This window comes from Rhinoraja longicauda, chromosome 32, assembly GCF_053455715.1.
Source record: "Rhinoraja longicauda isolate Sanriku21f chromosome 32, sRhiLon1.1, whole genome shotgun sequence".
In the NCBI taxonomy this organism is placed as follows: Eukaryota; Metazoa; Chordata; class Chondrichthyes; order Rajiformes; family Arhynchobatidae; genus Rhinoraja; species Rhinoraja longicauda.
Genome location: NC_135984.1, coordinates 1436099 through 1462428, shown reverse-complemented (window position 1 = coordinate 1462428; position 26330 = coordinate 1436099). Strand labels below are relative to the sequence as shown.

Sequence of the window (26330 nt, the reverse complement as noted above, 5' to 3'; positions counted from 1 at the left end):
TTTCTAAATTTCCATTGAAACTGACTGTACTTCAGGCTATGTACCTTAAAACTAATTTTTAGTCATTATAAATTATGTTGTGCTGGATCTCCAATTGAAAATCTCTGCCAAGACCATTGAAAGGAGGGAGCGTTTCCATTCTGAGCCTAAGTCACACCCCAATAACCTTTGGATTCTGTAGGAATCTTCACAATAAAGTAACATGAAGTAGTCTGATCGACAAGGTGTGGCATCACCAGTTGATGTGCAGATAAATGTTCTCTGTGTTGATTGAGTAAATCTGCACTCCACACCGATGCAAACTCTCTTCCACATAGCTACTTTCAGTGCCGGACAAGTGATAGGCAAAGTCTCTTGCCCTGGTGAACTTCTTTTATAAAAGTGACACCGTCTGGGATGAACACTCACGGCCAGTAGTTGACTATGTATTCACTGTCAGTCACTGTCATTACTTGTTACTCTGTGAAAATAAAGGACCAGACATTAGATATGGGAAGGATGCAATGTCATTTTGCACATTTTAATATTAAGTGACAGTGATTGACTTCATAAAATGGCCCTATTCTTACAGATTGACAATGAATGCTTTACACAATATGAAGAGATCACAAAATGCTGGAGTAACTCAGCAGCTCAGGCAGCATCTAGGAGAGAGGGAATGGGTGATGTTTCGGGTCGAGACCCTTCTTCAGACTGATCTGTAATGATCCTGATCTGATAAGGGGACTAGAGGTAAAAGAGCCATTAGGAGGCAGTGATCACAACATGATAAGTTTTACTCTGCAAATGGAAAGGCAGAAGGGAAAATCGGAAGTGTCAGTATTACAGTATAGCAAAGGGGATTACAGAGGCATGAGGCAGGAGCTGGCCAAAATTGACTGGAAGGAGGCCCTAGCAGGGAAGATGGTAGAACAGCAATGGCAGGTATTCCTGGGAATAATGCAGAGGTTGCAGGATCAATTTATCCCAAAGAGGCGGAAAGACTCTAACGGGAGTAAGAGACACCTGTGGCTGACAAGGGAAGTCAAGGACAGCACAAAAATTAAGGAGAGGAAGTATAACATAGCAAAGAAGAGTGGGAAGACAGAGGATTGGGACTCTTTTAAAGAGCAACAAAAGTTAACTAAAAAGGCAATACGGGGAGAAAAGATGAGGTACGAGGGTAAACTAGCCAATAATATAAAGGAGGATAGCAAAAGTTTTTTTAGGTACGTGAAGAGGAAAAAAATAGTCAAGGCAAATGTGGGTCCCTTGAAGACAGAAGCAGGGGAATTTATTATGGGGAACAAAGAAATGGCAGACGAGTGAAACCGTTACTTTGGATCTGTCTTCACCGAGAAGATACACACAATCTCCCAAATGTTCTAGGGGCTGGAGAACCTAGGGTGATGGAGGAACTGAAGGAAATCCACATTAGGCAGGAAATAGTTTTGGGTAGACTGATGGGACTGAAGGCTGATAAATCCCCAGGGCCTGATGGTCTGCATCCCTGGGTACTTAAGGAGGTGGCTCTAGAAATAGTGGAAGCATTGGAGATCATTTTTCAATGTTCTATAGATTCAGGATCAATTCCTGTGGATTGGAGGATAGCAAATGTTATCCCACTTTTTAAGAAAGGAGGGAGAGAGAAAACGGGTAATTATAGACCAGTTAGTCTGACATCAGTGGTGGGGAAGATGCTGGAGTCAATTATAAAAGACGAAATTGCTGAGCATTTGGATAGCAGTAACAGGATCATTCCGAGTCAGCATGGATTTACGAAGGGGAAATCATGCTTGACAAATTTATTGGAATTTTTTGAGGATGTAACTAGGAAAATTGACAGGGGAGAGTCAGTGGATGTGGTGTACCTCGACTTTCAGAAAGCCTTCGACAAGGTCCCACATAGGAGATTAGTGGGCAAAATTAGAGCACATGGTATTGGGGGTAGGGTACTGACATGGATAGAAAATTGGTTGACAGACAGAAAGCAAAGAGTGGGGATAAATGGGTCCCTTTCGGAATGGCAGGCAGTGACCAGTGGGGTACCGCAAGGTTCGGTGCTGGGACCCCAGCTATTTACGATATACATTAATGACTTAGGTGAAGGGATTAGAAGTACCATTAGCAAATTTGCAGATGATACTAAGCTGGGGGTAGTGTGAATTGTGAGGAAGATGCAATAAGGCTGCAGGGTGACTTGGACAGGTTGTGTGAGTGGGCGGATACATGGCAGATGCAGTTTAATGTAGATAAGTGTGAGGTTATTCACTTTGGAAGTAAGAATAGAAAGGCAGATTATTATCTGAATGGTGTCAAGTTAGGAAGAGGGGATGTTCAACGAGATCTGGGTGTCCTAGTGCATCAGTCACTGAAAGGAAGCATGCAGGTACAGCAGGCAGTGAAGAAAGCCAATGGAATGTTGGCCTTCATAACAAGAGGAGTTGAGTATAGGAGCAAAGAGGTCCTTCTACAGTTGTACCGGGCCCTGGTGAGACCGCACCTGGAGTACTGTGTGCAGTTTTGGTCTCCAAATTTGAGGAAGGATATTCTTGCTCTTGAGGGCGTGCAGCGTAGGTTCACTAGGTTAATTCCCAGAATGGCGGGACTGTCGTATGTTGAAAGGCTGGAGCAATTAGGCTTGTATACACTGGAATTTAGAAGGATGAGGGGGGATCTTATTGAAACATATAAGATAATTAGGGGATTGGACACATTAGAGGCAGGAAACATGTTCCCAATGTTGGGAGAGTCCAGAACAAGGGGCCAGTTTAAGAATAAGGGGTAGGCCATTTAGAACGGAGATGAGGAAGAACTTTTTCAGTCAAAGAGTGGTGAAGGTGTGGAATTCTCTGCCTCAGAAGGCAGTGGAGGCCAGTTCGTTGGATACTTTCAAGAGAGAGCTGAATAGAGCTCTTAAGGATAGCGGAGTGAGGGGGTATGGGGAGAAGGCAGGAACAGGGTACTGATTGAGAGTGATCAGCCATGATCGCATTGAATGGCGGTGCTGGCTCGAAGGGCTGAATGGCCTACTCCTGCACCTATTGTCTATTGTCTATTGTCTATTGACCCAAAACGTTACCCATTCCCTCTCTCCTGAGATGCTGCCTGACCTGCTGAGTTACTCCAGCATTTTGTGATACCTTCGATTTGTACCAGCATCTGCAGTTATTTTCTTACACTGCTTTACACAATATAATAATCCTGTCAGGATTCACTTCAGACTAAATAGAGAATTCATCCTCCTGTTCAGACACACACCCGACACTCACTGCCTCGGAAATACGGACACATTTAATCATCTGTCTTAATACAAATAACTTGCCTGGATAAATGTTCCTTGAGCAACACTTGGAAAATTCAACAACATCCTACGTGACTGGTAGCAAAAAGACCAATCTAAATATTATATAATAAATATTAATAAATATTATACAAATAATCTAAATATAAACATTCTCTCCTCCATGACCGGGAGTGTCTGCGGTGTGTTCACTGCATTAACTCACTAAGATTTCTTCACAGGTAGACACAAAATGCTGGAGTAACTCAGCGGGACAGGCAGCATCTCTGGCGAGAAGGAATGGGTGATGTTTGGAAGAAAGGTCTCGACCCGAAACATCACCCATTCCTTATAGGTATAATCCTTAGCAATAAACCTCAGCATAGCAGCGATACCACCACGAAGACATCTATCTTATAGAATTATAGACCAGTTAGCCTAACATTGGTAGTGGGGAAAATGCTAGAGTCAGTTATTAAAGATGTGACAGCATCACATTTGGAAAGTGGTGAAATCATCGGACAAAGTCAGCATGGATTTATGAAAGGCAAATCATGTCTGACGAATCTTATAGAATGTTTCGAGGATGTAACTAGTAGAGTGGATAAGGGAGAACCAGTCGATGTGTAAGAAAGATATAAGAAAATAACTGCAGATGCTGGTACAAATCGATTCATTCACAAAATGCTGGAGTAACTCAGCAGGTCAGGCAGCATCTCGGGAGAGAAGGAATGGGTGACGTTTCGGGTCGAGACCCTTCTTCAGACTCCAGTCGATGTGTTATATCTGGACTTTCAGAAGGCCTTCGACAAGGTCCCACATAGGAGATTGGTGTACAAACTTAAAGCACACGGTATTGGGGGTTCAGTGTTGAGGTGGATAGAGAATTGGTTGGCGGACAGGAAGCAAAGAGTAGGAATAAACGGGTCCTTTTCAGAATGGCAGGCAGTGACTAGTGGGGTACCACAAAGCTCAGTGCTGGGACCCCAGTTATTTACAATATATATTAATGATTTGGACGAGGGAATTGAATGCAACATCTCTAAGTTTGTGGAGGACACGAAGCTGGGGGGCAGTGTTAGCTGCGAGGAGGATGCTAGGAGGCTGCAACGTGACTTGGATAGATAGGCGAGTGGGCAAATGCATGGCAGATGCAATATAATGTGGATAAATGTGAGGTTATCCACTTTGGCGGCAAGAACAGGAAAGCAGAGTATTACCTGAATGGTGGCCAATTAGGAAAAGGGGAGATGTAACGTGACCTGGGTGTCGTGGTACACCAGTCATTGAAAGCAAGCGTGCAGGTGCAGCAGGCAGTGAAGAAAGCGAATGGTATGTTAGCAGTCATAGCAAGAGGATTTGAGTATAGGAGCAGGGAGGTTCTGCTGCAGTTGTACAGGGCCTTAGTGAGACCGCACCTGGAGTATTGTGTACAGTTTTGGTCTCCTAATCTGAGGAAAGACATTCTAGCCTTAGAGGGAGTACAGAGAAGGTTCACCAGATTGATCCCTGGGATGGCAGGACTTTCATATGAAGAAAGACTGGATAGACTAGGCTTGTACTCGCTGGAATTTAGAAGACTGAGGGGGGATCTTATAGAAACATATAAAATTCTTAAGGGGTTGGAGAGGCTAGATGCGGGAAGATTGTTCCCGATGTTGGGGAAGTCCAGAACCAAGGGGGAAGTCTTTTAGGACCGAGATGAGAAAACATTTCTTCACACAGAGAGTGGTGAGTCTGTGGATTTCTCTGCCACGGAAGGTAGTTGAGGCCAGTTCATTGGCTATATTTAAGAGGGAGTTAGATGTGGCCCTTGTGGCTAAAGGGATCAGGGGGTGTGGAGAGAAGGCAGGTACAGGTTACTGAGCTGAATGATCAGCCATGATCATATTGAATGGCGGTGTAAGCTCGAAGGACTGAATGGCCTACTCCTGCACCTATTTTCTATGTTTCTATAGCTTGCTACCACATCCTAACCCTAGTGTACCTACAGCTCTATTTTAACAGCTGACATGCATACAAACCTCCCCAAGGCTTTGTCACTTTATTTCTGTGACGTTCTCCAGCCTGTAATCCTCCAAGAGTTCCCTACTTTTCCAATTCTTGCCTTTCACACATCCTGAATTTCCTTCATCCAGCCTCCACAGTCCCGGGAAAACCCTGGGATATTTTAGTACATTAAAGGAAGATTATTCTTATCACAAACTATTTTCCTTCATGAGCATGGGACTGAGTGCGATAGTCACCTCCATTTGTGCGTAGGTCCATTGTGTGTATTTCAGCATGTTAGTGTAAACGCCTGGCTTGTATACGCGAGCACAACCAATACCCCAGCTTGTAATGCCAGCGAGATAATAGATGCCGTCTGCCTTACATACCAGAGGCCCACCACTGTCACCCTAGGTTTAAAAGAGAACATTTCCACAGTTAGTCTTAAGGTGATTGAAACATAGACCACGAGCACTATCGAAGGGCTTGCCGCTTGTTTCTAGCGTATTGGCCATTTATTTCATATTGAAGTGCTGGAAAGTTTAACCTTGTATTTATTTGAAAGGTGAAATATGGTTACTTAGAACAGAAGATGGAGGATTGGTAGGGTTTTTTTGCACAGCCATATTTATATATGATTAGACACTCCAGCACTCCTCGGGATGCCGCTAATGATTAAATGTCAATTTGTCTCAGTTATTGTACTGGTCCGTGTCTCAGTCAAATGGCACTCTGTCATTCCTACGCCAGAACATATGGATTTCATGTTCCAGTTTAGAGAGTTGAGCACAAATGCGACACTGTCCAGTGCAGAGTGGTGAGGCAGCTGTGCGATCTGCGGTGGCTGATTTTCCTGAGACATTGAAATAACATCTTTCAAAGTTGTCCTGGCCTGTACAATAATACAAACTTCCTATTTAAGGAATGTCACTCTCTGTGAATGAGATGAGTAACGAACATCCAGTGATGCCCACCCTCATTGCGATCAGCAAGTGGGCAATGATCATACCCGCTTCATTTGGGACTTCATGGTGGGCCTAGTGCTGACTCCCACTCTGGGCCAGAGCTGACAGACAGTGTGGACTTGCTAAGTTTCTAACTCGCACCTGACAGGAGTCGATTCCTCCAGTGAGCTTGCCCGCACAGATCATATTTTCTGTTATACGTCCATTGTAGATGCGTCGCTGGTTACATGTCGTTCTGCTGATAATGTTAACTGGAGCTTCCAGGAGGGAGTTTGAAGCAGAATCTGAAATGAATTACACAAGGAATTACTCCAGGAGTCTGAACAAGCTGATTACCCAGCCTTGAACTTGAAACAGACAGATGAATTAAAGTTGCTACATCCAACATCATCAGAGTAGCGAATGACAATAGACAATAGGTGCAGGAGTAGGCCATTCAGCCCTTCGAGCCAGCACCGCCATTCAATGCGATCATGGCTGATCACTCTCAATCAGTACCCCGTTCCTGCCTTCTCCCCATACCCCCTCACTCCGCTATCCTTAAGAGCTCTATCCAGCTCTCTCTTGAAAGCATCCAACGAACTGGCCTCCACTGCCTTCTGAGGCAGAGAATTCCACACCTTCACCACTCTCTGACTGAAAAAGTTCTTCCTCATCTCCGTTCTAAATGGCCTACCCCTTATTCTTAAACTGTGGCCCCTTGTTCTGGACTCCCCCAACATTGGGAACATGTTTCCTGCCTCTAATGTGTCCAATCCCCTAATTATCTTATATGTTTCAATAAGATTCCCCCTCTTCCTTCTAAATTCCAGTGTATACAAGCCCAATCGCTCCAGCCTTTCAACATACGACAGTCCCGCCATTCCGGGAATTAACCTAGTGAACCTACGCTGCACGCCCTCCATAGCAAGAATATCCTTCCTCAAATTTGGAGACCAAAACTGCACACAGTACTCCAGGTGCGGTCTCACCAGGGCCCGGTACAACTGTAGAAGGACCTCTTTGCTCCTATACTCAACTCCTCTTGTTATGAAGGCCAACATTCCATTGGCTTTCTTCACTGCCTGCTGTACCTGCATGCTTCCTTTCAGTGACTGATGCACTAGGACACCCAGATCTCGTTGAACATCCCCTCTTCCTAACTTGACACCATTCAGATAATAATCTGCCTTTCTATTCTTACTTCCAAAGTGAATAACCTCACACTTATCTACATTAAACTGCATCTGCCATGTATCCGCCCACTCACACAACCTGTCCAAGTCACCCTGCAGCCTTATTGCATCTTCCTCACAATTCACACTACCCCCCAGCTTAGTATCATCTGCAAATTTGCTAATGGTACTTCTAATCCCTTCACCTAAGTCATTAATGTATATCGTAAATAGCTGGGGTCCCAGCACCGAACCTTGCGGTACCCCACTGGTCACTGCCTGCCATTCCGAAAGGGACCCATTTATCCCCACTCTTTGCTTTCTGTCTGTCAACCAATTTTCTATCCATGTCAGTACCCTACCCCCAATACCATGTGCCCTAATTTTGCCCACTAATCTCCTATGTGGGACCTTGTCGAAGGCTTTCTGAAAGTCGAGGTACACCGCATCCACTGACTCTCCCCTGTCAATTTTCCTAGTTACATCCTCAAAAAATTCCAATAAATTTGTCAAGCATGATTTCCCCTTCGTAAATCCATGCTGATTCGGAATGATCCTGTTACTGCTATCCAAATGCTCAGCAATTTCGTCTTTTATAATTGACTCCAGCATCTTCCCCACCACTGATGTCAGACTAACTGGTCTATAATTACCCGTTTTCTCTCTCCCTCCTTTCTTAAAAAGTGGGATAACATTTGCTATCCTCCAATCCACAGGAACTGATCCTGAATCTATAGAACATTCAAAAATGATCTCCAATGCTTCCACTATTTCTAGAGCCACCTCCTTAAGTACCCTGGGATGCAGACCATCAGGCCCTGGGGATTTATCAGCCTTCAGTCCCATCAGTCTACCCAAAACCATTTCCTGCCTAATGTGGATTTCCTTCAGTTCCTCCATCACCCTAGGTTCTCCGGCCCCTAGAACATTTGGGAGATTGTGTGTATCTTCCTCAGTGAAGACAGATCCAAAGTAACGGTTTAACTCGTCTGCCATTTCTTTGTTCCCCATAATAAATTCCCCTGCTTCTGTCTTCAAGGGACCCACATTTGCCTTGACTATTTTTTTCCTCTTCACGTACCTAAAAAAACTTTTGCTATCCTCCTTTATATTATTGGCTAGTTTACCCTCGTACCTCATCTTTTCTCCCCGTATTGCCTTTTTAGTTTAGATTCAAAGGGGAAAGCGAGAGAATTTTGGAGAGGGAATCACAGATGTGAGGACAACGTTGAGAGCTAAAAGCAAGACCTTCAATAGCCAGCAGATCGAATTCAGGGATGTGTGAGATGTCAGATCTGAAGACACCACAATCTCCGACGCTTGGAGTCCAAGGGAAAATCCAACCCCATGCCTCTTATTTACTTATGGAGAGGTTTTGTACCTACACTTCTGAGTTTCCACTGATTCATTAAAACTGATGCCACTGACATGCCCTGACAAGAATTGCTGGCTGGAAATCAACATGATCTGTTTTGCAATGCAAACTTCAGCTTTAACCACTTCCTAATGAAGAAACAACAACCTCGATCCACACAAAAAAGGCAGAATCTTGTGCAGGAATGTAATTTTAAGAAGTTGCCACTTTTCTTAAATCAAACCTCTCTACAAAATGAACAATTCCAGACTCAACATGAGGGGATGGAAACGCAAGATGCCCACTGCTTTGCCCCACTTTGCCCCACACCCTTACTTACTGGCATCTTCATGCATACGACCAAATCCTGTAATCCAGCAACGTGATCCATTGGGGAATTGCTGGTTGATGGTTGGCAAACAGGCAGGCATTATGTTACCTGAAAAATAAATGATGCATTGCGCTACAGTAAAGATAACGTGATTTCACAAGCGTGTGCATTAAAGCAGATCCTTACGGAATTTCCCTGGCTCTTGTCCAGGCCTCCACAATAGACACCACCATTCCCTATGTGATTAGAATGGTTCAGTGCACAAATGTTTAGTCATGGTCTGATGTTACACCCACTGTGGCATTTGTGCAAGATGTCACATTTGAAGAAACACAAGCATCACCAACTCTTCGAGATTAAGGGAAAATCCCACCCCATGTCTTTTGTTCCTCAATCCTCTGAAAGCTGACACGAGGTTCTGTCCAAAGCCCCTTGGGGATCGTGGTGTAGAGGGATTGGGATCAACCTCCACAAGGTTCGAGTTTAGAAGGGAACCATTCACCAGCCCCCTATAACTTCTCCCATGAGAATGAGAATTTGGTCAAAATTAAGAATAATTGCTCTATTAACCAAATTGATTTAGGACAGTGACTGGGTATCTCAGAAATTAATTCCAACAGGAACTGTTGGAGTGATGGTCAATATACAAATGTGTGATGTTGCAGTTTGTTACTTTAGAGGATTTGTGAGAATGCAACCAAAGTGTCAGTGGCAATGGCCGAGTGACATCATCAGGACATTACCTGTAAACCTCAATGGGTTGCTGAGCTTCAACAAAGCAATGTCATTATCATTGGAGTCTGCATTGTAGCCCTTGTGCACGATAATTTTTGAGATGAAACTCAGTGTGGCTTGTGAGAGTCTTCTTTGGGAAATGAAACCACTGTACACTTTCCAGTTGGATGGTTTACGTGCTTCGTCACTGCAATGAAAGAAAGGCCAATCTCAGTTACTAAGGTTTGATTGTATCCCTCACTGGCTGATACACACCTTTGCTCCCCCAAACTAGTCGACCACAATGCAGGGGCACACATGAAATGTCATTCAGCCTAATAGTAACCCTGACGATATCACTGAAGCCCTAACTTGATATTTGATTCCAAGGACTGACAAGATATCAGTAAACATATCCCACCAGGAGTCAAAGGCCATAAGGCAAAGACTTTACATGTTTTGTACAGTTTCCTTGTGGGACTTGGAGGTTTTAGTGTTAGACATACAGCGTGGAAACAGGCCCTTTGGCCCACTGAGTCTGCGCTAACCATCGACTTCCCATGCACTAGTTCTAGCCTACACACTAGGGACAATTTACAGAAGCCAATTAATCTACAAAAATGTGCATGTCATTGGAATGTAGGAGAAAACTGAAACACCTAGAGAAAACCAATGCAGTCACAGAGAGAACGCACACACTCTGTACAGACAGAACCCACAGAGAGGAACCCACAGTCTATGGCGCTGTGAGGCAGCAACTGTGCCGACTTTTACATCGATCGTCAACTCCCCCACCCTAGATCCTGTCCCCTACTGCTCATTTTGCACTATCACTGAAGACCAATTTATACTCACTCAAAGATGCAGTGAGTTGCAGTGATCACCCAGTCACGTGAAATGATGGTCCCACCACACACTGGTTGATTCTTGTGGTGGAGACTAACTTGCCAGGGCCAATCCCCCACTTGGCTTTGTGTTCCACCCACGATTCTGGATGACGTCTTGGACCTTTTACCACAATCTATATGCGAAGAGATAATATTCAAACAATTTAGTTTCTATTCTTTATTGTTCCTATGGATATTGATTGCATGCAGATAAATTCCAATCTCATTATATGCTCAGTCCATCATGGGCATAGCCCTTCCCTCCATTGACATCATCTACATGACATGCTACTTCAAGTAGGTGGCATCTATTATCAGGGATGCCCACTATCTGGGCCATGCCTTCGTCTCACTGCTACTGTTAGGCAGGTGGTACAGAAGACTGAAGTCTCAAATCAACAGGTTCAGAAACCATTACTTTCTACCACTATCAGGTTCTTGAACCAACCTGCACGACGCCAACATTAGCTCAGCAACTGAACACAATGGACCATCACTGGCACTACCAAGGACATGTTTCCTAATTGCACCTTGCACTCACACAACACACAAAAACATCAGTTACACATAAACCCTACAAGACAGTGAAAAGCAAAAGACGAGCTTTTAAAAAAAAAAGTTTTTTCCTTGTCTTGCAGAATGTCTGGGTAATTTTTATCTTAGTGTACTGTCTGAGTCTCGGAACCTTTCACTGCTGAAAGCAACATTGCCATTGTACCTGTACCTCATTGTCCTCTGCTTGACCTGAAATATCATTGATGTGTTGTGTCAACAAAATGGTTGACCTTTAGTGGCAATGATAGAAACCTGCATTATCAATGTATAATAATAGATAATGTCAGTCTTGAACAGGGTAGAGGAGGAGTATATAACAGGCAATGTAAAGGGGACTTCATTGCATTTCTAACCAGCGCTCAACATACCCAGTAAGTAGGTATACGAGCACCGTGTTTAGGATTGAATGAATCCCATTGCCCAAGATTGAAAGTTTAAAAAAATAAAGTTATTTTCCTTTAGCAAGACAAAGGTTTATTTTTAGTTTGAGCATCATTATGCTTACCAACACATTGGAGACTGACGACATCTTTCGCTGGGCACTGGGAGCTGAAAAAAAGGGCAAATCATTAATGATCAATGAAATGCAAAATTGATTCATCACAGATCAATGCTATGCCAAAGCAGACTACAATGCAGATTCATGTGACATAGGGCAAGGTCATTGCAGAGTAGTGTAACAGCCTGGTAACTGCTGACTGATGTGATGTATGTATTAAACACAAGGTGTATTCAAATCTGAGCATAAAAATGAAAACTATCTGCCACAAATTCTTCAATCCTTTTTCATGACTACATTCAAATTGTGACACCGTGTGTATTTGAGAAACAACTACTTCTCTTAAAACTGCAACCAATGTCATCTCCTGCAGACACGGGGTCTCGTGTTCAGTTCGTGGGCATCAGTTATTTGCATCACATATGCAATGGGGGCAGTAAGATAAACAAACCCAACCAATGTTAATGCCATTAGGTGAACAAGTAAATCCAAGGCTCAGCCCAGGGCACTGGGGATGGGAGGATTGCTTGTCCAGCTGTAGTTACATAGAACATGGAACAGTACAGTACAGGAACAGGCCATTTGGTCCACAATGTCTGCATTGAACATGATGCTGCATTAAACTAATCTACTCCACCTGCTGACGGTCCATATCCCTCCATCCCCTGCATATCCATGTGCCTCCATCACCATGCCTGGCAATGTGATCCAGGCACATATCACCTTGTGTAAAAAACATTAATCACACATCTCCTTAAAACAATGCCCTTCTCATCTTAAAACAATGCCTTCTGGTCTTTGACGTTTCAACCTGGGAAAAAAGTTCTGACTGTCTACCCTATCCATGCCTCTCATAATTTCATAGACTTCTATCATGTCTCCCCTCAGCCTCCAACACTGCAGAGAAAACAACCCAGGGTTGTCCAACTTGTTAGCATGACATTGGGTAGAACACAGGACCACAACCTGCTGTAGTCCAAGCGACCTGGTCTCTGGGGCTTCATCCGATGCACTGAGTGTTGATCTTCTTCTCCATGGAATCATTTGTCAGTGTCCTGACTTTTTATGTGTCTCCATGTGACAACCTAACCTCATAATTTAACCTCATGCTATTATTTGTCTTCATTATTTCTTTCATTGGTTATTTTTGGTATTGTCATATCACAATCTAGATAATTCTCTGGAGCTGAAAGACGATATTCTGCACTCTGGACTTCTCTCTTTTTGCTGCCTGTTGTGCTTGTGTTTCGGATTGATTCTACTCACGTAGAGTACAATTTGACTGGATAGCGTACAAACAAAGTTTTTCAGAAAAGATTGATGGAGACATAAGGGAGAATGCAACAATATTGAACTGTAGGCCTTCCTTCTACACCTTGTTCATCTGCTACTTGTGTCCTGCGAGCCATTTCTAGACACTTGATCAATGTGCCTTTTGCACGCGACAACAATAAACCAATGCCATGCCTCCACGTGTTCTGGTTTCCTACCGCATCCACAGACATACGGGCTCAGCGGTTAATTGGCTGCTGTCAATAGCCCTGATATGTAGGCGAGTGGTATAATCTGGGAGAGAGTTGATGGGAATGTGGGGAGAATAACGTGGGGGGTTCCATTAGTAGGATTAGTGTGGAGGTCATCCTTCACTGGTGTGTTCCTCTGCTCTATGACCTTACGACAAGTCTCTCCAAGGGGCTCAACAGCCCCTGTTCTTATTTTATTCAGCAACCAATAACACACCTGTAGCTCAGGATACTTTGCAGGTTGGTCAGTTTTTGTGCTGCATTGATGACAAGTGCTGAAGAAGTGTCTCCAATCATACTCTTGGTTCGGTAATAACTGGAAAACAATTACACAAGATGAGCTTCCAGTGGCCGAACAATGTTGCATCCATTTAATCTGAAAGAATATAAACTATGCTATAACACAACAAAATGCTACCAAAACCATTGCAGATTAATGTGCAGATACTAGATTGTTCCAAGGCAAGTGGAAAGACTGGTGAAGGCATGAGAGAGAATGCAATAGTATCTAACTGGCATATGGTTAGTGAAAGATATGGGGCCAACCAGGGACTGAGCAGGAAAGCTGCTCATCACAACCAAAGCAGGAAGGGAAATCCAGCAACTGCAGATCAACATTCTCCACCCGAAACATCACCCATTCCTTCTCTCCACAGATGCTGCCTGACCCGCTGAGTTACTCCAGCATTTTGTGTCTACCTTCAATTTAAACCAGCATCTGCAGTTTGTTTCCCCACAGGTTTATTTCAGCAGTGGACAAAGTGTTGGAAAAGATAATAAGGGATAGAACTAACAATCACTTGGACAAGTATGGTTTGATTACTAAAGTCAGCATGGATTTATTAAAGGTTTTGAATGACAATTGTGTCAAATTTTGTTTTTAAAGGACCGTGACGTTCATGCAATTAACCTTTTATATTCTGTACCAATATCCAACCCATCTGTCATAACGTAGTATCCCTGTCAAAGATGCCTGCACCTCCTACAAGCCTCCAGCATCCCAACAGTAGGCCTTCTGCTGCAGCTTGTTTATCTGCTACTTGTATCTTGCATGCCATGTCTAGACACTTGATCAATGTACCTTGTGAATCCCAGTTGTTGACATGTCTTGATTGCCAAATTTGGACTCCAGGCTGTGTAACATACAGGTGACCATTGGTTTCGTTCCCATCCATAGACTTCCAGCTGTGATTGCCTTCCCTTGAATCGCACTGGAAGAGTAAATGAAGTAGTTTAATGAAGTTATTTCCATTTAATGGAAGATATTTAATGAATGAGTGTGGGTCAAGGCAGCTTACCACATCCCAGTTCATCGCTGTTGTCCTCACATTCACTGATGCCATTGCACCGGGTCGGTGTGCCGGGGCAGTGGCTGATCATCTGTGTTGGGCTGTCCATTATGAACCTGACTAGCAGGAGGAAGCAAAGTACTTTGTTGACATGCTGTCTGTACATTATGAGATGTATATGTATTTGTGAGCGCTTGCAAAGGAGATTGTGGGATGAGTAGGCAATTGTTCCCCTGATTACAGACCATTATCTAATTGAATGGTGAGAATAGCTCAAGGGGCTGGATGGGGTTTTTCTGTCCCCCATGTCCCTAATATGGCTAGCTGTTCAACTGACCTGAATCAACCATGGAGTGACTAATATTGTTGGAAATTAAGAACAGAAGACAACTTCTTCTTCTTATGATGCATATTGTCTATATTGTCTAAACCCATTGTGTCAGTGACTGATGGTTCGGGGATGAATGGCTGCCTGTTCCTCGATTCCTGATATTCCTTCTTTACCATTCGACAATGCCAAGTAACAGATCCATCTGCTGGACTGTGTGCGTGCTTCCCACTGGACTTTCAGCTTTTCATTTTAGCCCCATGTTCTTCAGTTACTGTCATCTACTCAACTATTCATGTTTCACCAATGAGACGAGTTTTAAATATACTTACTAACAATCCAAGCACCAATGCCCACAATGGAAAGGCCCAGGAACAGGGAGATGATATAACAGTAGGTCCTCCTCTTTGGATCGCAGCATTGTGTAGATTTGGGAACTGAAAGAAAACAGAGAAGATGCTAAGGATTTTACACTAAGGAACAGACTGAAATACCTTGTGACAGAAATGAACATACATATTGGTGAATCTTCTTGCAAGTCTCCTAACTTGTTGGATGCACAATTGATACAACAACTGTGACAACCAGGGAAAATTCCCATCAAGTTACACCAGGCTCGACAAATTGCCACCGAGGTTTATCCACAAAGTGTACAGTGAGCAAGTAAAATTAAATATTCTGTGGTCCGAAATAATGTCCTGACCCAAAACATCACCTATCCATTTTCTCCAGAGATACTGCCTGACCCGCTTACTCCAGCATTTGTATCTATCTTTGGTATAAACCAGCATCTACGGCTCTATTTTATTACAATAGAACTGAATATTATTGCTTTTGAATAACAAGCACCAGAAAGCAAGCCTTTGGCCAGAATGGTCTGTACAAGAGTCCATGTGGCTGTAAGCTTCTTCCCACCTTACTTCATCCAATCCCATTGGCAATCCTTTCCATTCATTTCTTCCTCATGTTTTTCTGACTTTTTCCTGAACATATCTGAATCACTCACTTCACCAGTTCGTTAGAGCAACTGCATTCTCGTTGTATTCTAGACACGATTGACCTGGATTTACACAGACTGTCGTACAGTTAGGATTCCTGGATCTGGAGTTCTCCTTTGCAAAGATTTTTTATCTGTCTATCTTACCATATTCCCACCAGTGTTCACTTTTCTTCAGTCATTCTTGATAGATTTAACATCTGAGTTACAGTGGAATGCTATGGATGCTGAGTGTGCTAGGGGAGTATCTTTTTAATTATCAAATTTTCTTAAATTAATAGTTATATCTTCTTTGATTATTGACTCCTCTATTTGCCAATACTGGCCGATAGTTCCCTGCTTTCTTCACTATTTGAACGAGGGAGTTACATTTACTGTTACAAAATCTTCTAGTGCCCCTCCTTTAGCAAGGTCAGCAAGTTTAGAAAAATGTCAACTGATGGATCCACGATCTCTGCATCCACTTCCTTTAGTGCCCCAAGGGTGGCAGTGATTTGTCTGCCGTTTGCCCTCTGAGACTCCCATACTTTATCTCTGAACATTCAGGGTGTCTCCATCATGCACTTTTGGCCAAAGACTACATTACTGAACACGATAGTTTACAAATCCCTGCTTCATTCGTCAATAGTATTTACCTTGATTAATTTCTTAACTCAAACAACTTTCTCTGCTTTAAGATCTATATCTGTTCATGAATATATATCCACATTGAGTTATGTCTATGGACACACTCATATAATCAGGAACATGAGTCTGCCTCATTAGACCCATCAGTCGTACACATGCACTCACTCATAGATGGACACGTTCACCTGCAGAGTTAAACTCAGTCACGAATACGACACTCCCAGACACAACAGAAGACATGTGTTAAAGACACATCCAAAACCTACCTATGCTTTGGGTGACTTGAGTTGGTGGGTGGGTTGGTCCAGGAGTGGGGATGTAATAAGGTTGGTGAGGAGCATTCCCAATGCCAGGGTAAGGTGCAGCAGGATATTGTCCGGAGCTTGTGTATTGAGGTGCGTCCTGTGGCATGCTGGGATAAAGTGGTGGTGGAAACCATTGCTGTGTATTTCCGTTAACTGAAGGTTGAACGTGCTCTGGCAAGTAGCTGCCATAAAAGTTCTGTAATAAAGAAAGAAAGGAATTCAACTTTAAATAATTCATTTCACACCTTTCCTATTAACACCAATTCTGTGGGATCCGAAGAAGGGTCTCGACCCAAAACCTTACCTAGTCCTTCTCTTCAGCGATGCTGCCTGACCTGCTGAGTTACTCCAGCACTTTGTGTCCGTCTGTGGGTCTAGTGACTTATTTTATCCAAATCGAATGGTCGGACATACAGTGTACCAGTGTATGCAGTGTTTTGTGCCTGACACTGACAGAATACTCATTATATTTTTAGTGTTTGTGGGAAGTGTATAGTTGCATTCTGACATGACAGCTCTGATTACACCTCATTGGCCGTAAGGGTTTTTGTTTGGGGTGCTGTGAGATTGTGAGAGATGGTTATCGTCTCTTCTGCTCCGCCAGCATGGCATAGAAAGTTATTTTCGCATCAGTCAATTTGAGGGTGATTGTAAATATGGGCCAAGTTGCAGTGCGGGGTTGACGTCAGAAAGGACACAGGGAACCAGGTGAGTACCAGCGTTCTTACCCTCAGGGTGGGTGGGGTTTGAACTGATTCCAAGAGTTACAAGGCAGAACAGTAATGCCTCACAGGTTTCAATGAAACTTAATCTAAAAACGTCTTTGTCTGCACAGTATTGACAAATCACAGAAAGGGGCTGTTAGATTTTTTTTGACATGATCACAGAGTCATTAAATTTGACACAGAACATGGGAAGTTCCAGATAATTAATTGAAATCAATTAACTTAAAGATAATAAGACACCAATAGGTGTTGGAAAAACTGACTTTACTTGAATGAAAGTCAGCACCACTTCTTGCATACTCTGCTTGGTATGTCTTTTGGTAGCCCTCACTGACAGCCTCTAGACTGGCATTGTCACAACTACTGGTGTTTGAGATGGATACACTCACACGCATAGGTCCCATAGGACTGCTGCCCAACTGATAGACATAGTTTGCAGATCGTTCGTTCACACTGTGGATCTGGAACGGGCAGCATGGTGGGGCAGCGGGTAGTGCTGGTGACGTGCTCCTGATCACCAGTGCTGATTGGGTGTTTACATGTTGCTTGGGCTCAGCCCATCACCCACATCCCAATAATGAGCTGGCTGGCAGACTGACGGACGATTGCAAACCGCCCGTGTTGTGGGTGGGTGTAGGAGAACGAGAAGCCCCTCCACACTCCACCACTCACTGCATCACTCAGGGCGATTTACAGTGGCCAGCCAGTTCATCAACCTGTGCATCTTTGGGACATGAAAGGAAACCAGGGCATCTACAGAGTGGCCACATAGTCAGAGGGAGAATGTGCAAACTCCACAGAGGTAGCACCATAGGCCAGGACTGAACCCAGATCTCTGGCACTGAGAGACAGTGGCTCTACTGGATGTGCCATGCTGATGCCCAAAGCCACACAAGGCTTTGATGTGGCTGTTGAAAATGCAACAAAAGGTTCAATTCTCTCTTTAGATGCCCTGCTTATCTCTCTCTACCTCAGCTTTCCATTCACAGAGGCACTTTGCTTTTGAATAGAGTGCTTCTCCACTTGTGAAGAAGAGCAACTTTAGAACATTCAAAAGGATTGTCCTTACTTATCGGTGAGAATATTGGATGTTACCGTGGGGATACATGATGAAAACATCTAGAGGAAGAGATGATGACAATTATTTTATTTGATGAAATAGCTGCTGTAAAAATATTTCAACAAGACATGTTGAAAATATGCAAACAATAAAAAGGAAAAGAGTAACATGGAGAGGTAGATGGTAAGGTAATTCATCTAAACCTTAAACATCTGCCCACCCTCAGTTCAGCTGCTGGGAGCTAGCTGCCTGATTTAATTAACTACTGTTACAATGTGCAACTCATTCAATATTGGGAATTTGGTTGTTAAATCCTTGGCCATACCTCATCAATCTCTGCTCGATTCCAAGACTATGTCAGTCTTGACCAGATACAGTGATAATGATTATATGTTTTGCCAGTAATGCCGACAAACCTATTGACACTTCACAAGTTCATAAGTGATAGGAGCAGAATTAGGCCATTCGGCCCATCAGGTCTACTCCGCCATTCAATCATCGCTGATCTATCCTTCCCTCTCAACCCCATTCTCCTGCCTTCTCCCCATAACCCCTGATACCCGTACTAATCAAGAGTCTGTCAATCTCCGCCTTAAAAATATCCATTGACTTTGCCTCCACCGCTGTCTGTGACAATGAGTTCCACAGATTCACCACCCTCTGGATCAATGGACGGATCAATAGAATTGACATGCATTTCAGCAAGAATCACTTCAAACTCACATGCTTTTCTGCACGAGGTCTAATTTAAATTTTTAATGGAAAAAAACAAACATTTAAAAATTATATAACTCATTTCAAACTCTCCGTAGATCTCTATGTAAGACCCTTTGGCTTCAATTTGAAGAAGGGTACAAAGGTTCTCCTAGGGTCTTGGTCAATGGTTTTTCTCTGGCTAATACCTACATTAGAAGGCCTGGTCATCATCACGCTGCTATTTGTGGGAGCTCGTGTACGAAACTCTTGTAGAAGAAAAGTGAAATACTCAAGATATATGGTCATATAAGGGGATGTTAGCCTACAGTGGGAATGTTTCATATATTATCTAGTGTGTCTAATTGACAATCTGAATGCAATTAAATGCATTTCTATTGATAAATATATGATTCCTTTCACTAGTAAGGGTGAATAATAATGTGCAAAACTTGCAGTTTTAGTGGTAGTTTGGAGATGCAGCGTGGAAACAGGTCCCTCGGCCCACCCACCAAGTCTGCACTGACCAACAATCACCTGTACACTACATCTGTCCTACATTAGGGCAATTTACAGAGGCCAATTAACCTTCACACCTGACTGTCTTTGGAATATTGGAGAAAACCCATATGTTACAGATAAACAACACTTCTCTTTGTTCCTTTCTTTTCCCCTGACATGGGGGTCTGCCCAGCCTGACCCTCCTGCCAACTCTTCCTTCTCTGCATCTTGCCACGCCTACCATCTTTCGTAAATGTTCTTTTGTCTGTGTTCTCATTCTCTAACTGTTTGCATTGACTCATTGACCAAATAATCTTGTTTACAGTTTGTCCCCATGGCCACCTGTGCTTTACCCGACCAGATGCAATCCTCTCCCACACTCTTCCTGATGCATAATGAACTTCGTTTGTCTCTGTTCTGCCAAATAGTCCACAACCAATATGTTCACCATTGTAAATCCACAGATGTGGATGGGACTGATCAGCATTTCCAACCGTTTTCTCAACGTTTTCCAGCATCTGCAGTTGTTTTTTGTTTTTCAGCAGATAAATAGACCTGCTCCTTCACTCAACATCCATATTTCTTGTTCCGAGGTTCATTTTTAATTGCTAAGTAGCAATAAAGCCTGGGTGGATGATGTGATGTGCTTTCAGATCATGGTGGGCCTTGTCAGTTTGTTAGTTTGTGTATAAAGTTTCCAAAAAATGTTGCTGTATGCAGCAACACCCAACTCTTGACATTTGACCAGAGTCATTTGCTCCCAGGAGATATTTAATTGGCAGCTCCAGCACCAAATGACACCAGTAAACACTGCCAAATATTTCACAACTCTAAAGGTATTGCTGCACCTGTAACTTTCAACTGCACAGCTCACATTTGCACTTTCAATGCAGGTACACATGAACCATTGGTTCACCTTGGAAAGGAAAGGGTTGCCTCCCATTTGTAATAATTAAAGGTGACATATATAAGCAACATTTTTCACTTTGTTCAGCTGGGTACTGCACCCATACACAATGCGTATCAGTGAGTTTGCCAAACCTATTTAATTAACTACTGTTACAATGTGCAACTCATTCAATATTGGGAATTTGGTTGTTAAATCCTTGGCCATACCTCATCAATCTCTGCTCGATTCCAAGACTATGTCAGTCTTGACCAGATACAGTGATAATGATTATATGTTTTGCCAGTAATGCCGACAAACCTATTGACACTTCACAAGTTCATAAGTGATAGGAGCAGAATTAGGCCATTCGGCCCATCAGGTCTACTCCGCCATTCAATCATCGCTGATCTATCCTTCCCTCTCAACCCCATTCTCCTGCCTTCTCCCCATAACCCCTGATACCCGTACTAATCAAGGGTCTGTCAATCTCCGCCTTAAAAATATCCATTGACTTTGCCTCCACCGCTGTCTGTGACAATGAGTTCCACAGATTCACCACCCTCTGGATCAATGGACGGATCAATAGAATTGACATGCATTTCAGCAAGAATCACTTCAAACTCACATGCTTTTCTGCACGAGGTCTAATTTAAATTTTTAATGGAAAAAAACAAACATTTAAAAATTATATAACTCATTTCAAACTCTCCGTAGATCTCTATGTAAGATCCTTTGGCTTCAATTTGAAGAAGGGTACAAAGGTTCTCCTAGGGTCTTGGTCAATGGTTTTTCTCTGGCTAATACCTACATTAGAAGGCCTGGTCATCATCACGCTGCTATTTGTGGGAGCTCGTGTACGAAACTCTTGCAGAAGAAAAGTGAAATACTCAAGATATATGGTCATATAAGGGGATGTTAGCCTACAGTGGGAATGTTTCATATATTATCTAGTGTGTCTAATTGACAATCTGAATGCAATTAAATGCATTTCTATTGATAAATATATGATTCCTTTCACTAGTAAGGGTGAATAATAATGTGCAAAACTTGCAGTTTTAGTGGTAGTTTGGAGATGCAGCGTGGAAACAGGTCCCTCGGCCCACCCACCAAGTCTGCACTGACCAACAATCACCTGTACACTACATCTGTCCTACATTAGGGCAATTTACAGAGGCCAATTAACCTTCACACCTGACTGTCTTTGGAATATTGGAGAAAACCCATATGTTACAGATAAACAACACTTCTCTTTGTTCCTTTCTTTTCCCCTGACATGGGGGTCTGCCCAGCCTGACCCTCCTGCCAACTCTTCCTTCTCTGCATCTTGCCACGCCTACCATCTTTCGTAAATGTTCTTTTGTCTGTGTTCTCATTCTCTAACTGTTTGCATTGACTCATTGACCAAATAATCTGGTTTACAGTTTGTCCCCATGGCCACCTGTGCTTTACCCGACCAGATGCAATCCTCTCCCACACTCTTCCTGATGCATAATGAACTTCGTTTGTCTCTGTTCTGCCAAATAGTCCACAACCAATATGTTCACCATTGTAAATCCACAGATGCGTATCAGTGAGTTTGCCAAACCTACCCAAAGAGGTTGCTCTGAAGTCACCAAGTAGCTAAAGATAGATCTCCAGGACAGAACAAACATGAACCTACAAAACACTGCCTGAGATCGTTAAATAAGTAATGTTTCATTGAAAGTCAATGATTATGATAATGAAAGATCTCGGTGCATTCCAATGGGCTCCAAATTGATCAGTGAAATGAACAACAATCGAGAGGAATGTGGAGAAAACACAAATGGGAAGGATGTCATCCAACTTTCTGGAATATGCCCAATCAAAACTGGTAACCCTCTAATTCTCCATTTAGTAAATTCTGCGGCATTCCTTGTTTCTGTGCATCTTTACAGTATATGTGACAGAACTGCAAAGAAGCATCCAAAGTACCAAAATATCTCAAGGTGATTTACACAAGTATTTTCAGCCAAAACCTGGCACTGGAACTGATGGAGAATTATTAGGACAGATGATTAAATGCATGGTTGAAGCAGAAGTTTTTTAAAGTATTGGTCCAATATCTGCTTATATGGTTCAATGTTTGATGTTTTGTTTAAAACTCAGATATGAAAGTACCTTGCAAGGTTTAATGCTGCTGGAGTATTATATAAGTACTTCGCTGTTTTATAATGAACTTAAGGAATGGACATTGGAAGAGGTGAGGAAAGTTTTAAGATTGAGCCCTCCAGGACATTGTCAAGACCTTTTTAAAAAAAGAACACAAAACTCCAATTTTTTTCAATCACAATTTAAACCAACTTTCCGCTTTCTCCTCATTTCTAAGTTCCCTAATCCACTGTAGCACATCTGCAATATTCAGGTTGCCTTAAGATTTTGATCATGGATGACTTTTTTAACTAAAAGAATGATCTATTTAACCTGACCCAATCAATGTAACCACTGGGGATACAGGATAAGCTTTTCAGTCTGGTGAGGAGCTGGCCGACCTGAGAGGGATTAGATGAGGTGAATTTCTGAGATTATCACCCAATTCTACAATGACCTTATGTCCACACTTATTTATGAAGAGAGAATATTTAAATATCACAGCAATATCAGTTATTGCTGTTCAGGGTAGTGGATTAAAATGATCACTTGTCGATCAGTTGCTACAAGGCAGTTGATCCATAGCCTCTCAAAATGATAGTGTTAAAAAGAATAAGAACACATAACAAATAGAAGATTGTGGAGGCCATTCACTGAGATCATGGTTGATCCATCATGCGTTAAATACTCTACTGCATGTGCCTTACACTCCGCTTCCCAATTTGCATGGATTGCCTTTGGAAGCGGATGATAACAAGTGTACCCTACTATAACCTGTGTATCGGAGACTTTCTGCAATTACCTTTTATGTTCACATTACTGCAGAGGAAAGAACATTTTTTTAGCACAAGGTCAGCTATTGCTGTTAGAGGCAGTGGATTAAGCTGACCGCTAGTCAACCAATTACTATAAGCTGGTTTGTGGCCTCTCAGAGTGATAGTATTAGAACTGGCGCCAGTGGAGGCTAATCAATAAGATCATGGTTGATACTTCATTTGTCCATTCCTCACTGTCCAAAAAACTATCAATCTCAACCCTCAACGTATTCAGTATCGGAGAAGCATTGACATCCAAAATAGAAAAATACCAAGAGTTACAATGTTCTGCTGAAATATGTCCAAACACTGCACCTATTTTACAAAGGCAGGTCCCAGGATGACTCACATTCTGTCTCCAAACAGCCTGTCCACTGTCTGCAAAGTATGATTCAGACATGTGATAGAATACGCTTGCATTGTCTGGGCAGGGACATGTGCAAGATGGAATGGGAGCGTGTGCTGGGCGATGTGTGGGCTCAGGGGCTGCACGCTCTGCAGTAATAACAGAGGCACATTTGTAGCATGAGATCATTCCCCCCATAACGCCAACACACACACACAAACATCCTCCCATAACGCTAACACACACACACACACACAAACATTCCCCCCATAACACCAACACACACACACACACAAACATTCCCCCCATAACGCCAACACACACACACACACAAACATCCTCCCATAACGCTCACACACACACACACACACACACACAAACATTCCCCCCATAACGCCAACACACACACACACACACACACACACACACACACACACACACACACACACACACACACACACACACACACACACACACACACACACACAAAAACGCTAACACACACGCACACAACTCCAGAAAAACAACCCACTTTATTCATATTCTGCACCAAGATGAACACATTTCCAACAGGATTCAATAAGCTCAAAATTATCAAGGATAAACCAGCACACTCAACCATCACCCTAGATTCCACAACCAGCACACTCAACCATCACCCTAGATTCCACAACCAGCACACTCAACCATCACCCTAGATTCCACTGCAAACATGCACATCTTGACACAATTCTCCACTGGAAATTAGGGTCAAGCGAAAATTGCTAGGTTTTGCCAGTGATGCCACGTCCCGCAAATCAATACAACCGGTTCCTGTGCTTTGTATTCCGATCCTGTCCTGTGAATATTCTTTTCAGTACATACTCCATTACATGTAAAAGTGCTATTCCATGATTCCCGCCAGAACATAGATGTTTTCAGTGTATAAACCTCAGCACACAAGCTGTACAGACCCCAGGTTGTGCAAGGATTCCAGTGCACAGATTTTAGCACCGTACACATATATCCTGTTGACAGATGCTACCTTGTACGTGTGTCCGACTGGATATGGACCCTGTCTCAGGTCTCAACTCTTTCCTTGATGTAGATGCAACATAAGACATAGAAGCAGAAAACGACCAATCACCTCCACCATCGTGTTTGCTCTGCCACTTAATAATGGCACCATCAATCTCTGACAGAGTCAATCTCCCGCACTATCCCTGCACCCCTTGATTTACCGAATATTAAAAAATTCACCAATTGCTGTCTTGAATGTACTAAGGAGCTGATACTCTGTAGCCACTTGCTTAGAGAACTCCAAAGGTGCCATCCTGTCCGGAGCGAGTGTCACCTTGTTTTGAGTCTGTGATCCCTTGCTCGACATTGAGCCAGGTAGACATTCACTGGCACCCAAGTACCGTCTTGTGTATCAATGCCCTTCACATTGACCCGAATGCCCTCATTGACCCTAACTGCACATTTACCTTCACGTTGACCCGAACCCTCTCCACGTTGATCTGAACTCCTGCACAAACAGTGCTGCATGGAAGCAATCCTATGCACCCATTCTGTGCACACTGCAACGATTTTCCTGAGAATTGACACTTTCCTGCGCACACCTTTATCCTGTACTCAGACTCTGTCTTTACTCATTGTCCTGCATACAGTCACTGTCCCTGTCCTACGCACACACCCTGTATCAGTCCTGTGCACAAGTCCAAACCTACCCAATGAGACCAAACACGAGCAGTAGTTACCATCAGTGACCAACAACAAAATGACAATTTCTGTTCATAAATGGACATTCATTAATGAATACCCATTTTCAGAAACTACATGTAAAACACTGGGGTAGCATGAATTTCCCCAGTTGTTCTTTACACAGGAATCAGCAATCCAGACTTGAGAATGAATCAAGCATACTAGGTATAAATAACTACCTTAGGGGAAGACATTGCAGGAGGTTTGAAGCGTAGCGTCAGCAGACGTCCTGATGTCTAAAGTACTGCACTTCACTTGCAATGATTTGCAGGAGACTGGAGGATGAACTGAGTGCCAGAGAAACTCGGCTGCCGTGTGAGCATACAGACTGGTGTCACTGACTTTATTAAATAAAACTTGGCAAACTGGTTTGAGGTGGGGCTTGCCCCTGTGTATTGCGTACATTACCACACCCAGGTGCATGTAGTTTGATTTGTGTGTTGAATATTTAACAGCTGCCAATAGAAATAACTTACACTTGTGCAGCAGCATTAATGCAGGAAATTATCTCAACAAGAATTCACACCATAAACAATCCAAATTTGATATTAAGATATATAAAGGAGATTAGAACACTTTTAGAGTTTTAAAGAAGTGCCTTAAAGGAGAAGGAGAGAGATGTACAACTTTAGAAAAGGAATTACAGAACGTAGGGTCCCGGCAGAAAAAG

The 26330-nt window shown here is 42.9% G+C and overlaps 1 protein-coding gene across 1 annotated transcript; it reads right to left on the bottom strand.

Moving 5' to 3' along the window:
• Positions 1-390: 390 nt before the first annotated feature.
• LOC144608747 (transmembrane protease serine 3-like) lies at positions 391-25964 on the bottom strand. Its single transcript, XM_078426794.1, has 13 exons — positions 25840-25964; positions 16726-16975; positions 15183-15287; positions 14532-14642; positions 14315-14444; positions 13451-13549; positions 11717-11760; positions 10625-10790; positions 9799-9977; positions 9065-9163; positions 6358-6500; positions 5509-5661; positions 391-460 (listed from the first exon to the last, which is right to left on the bottom strand). Exons 1-13 carry the CDS (start codon positions 25852-25854, stop codon positions 449-451), a joined length of 1506 nt encoding a protein of 501 aa, XP_078282920.1. The 5' UTR covers positions 25855-25964; the 3' UTR covers positions 391-448.
• Between the last annotated feature and the right edge of the window lie 366 nt (positions 25965-26330).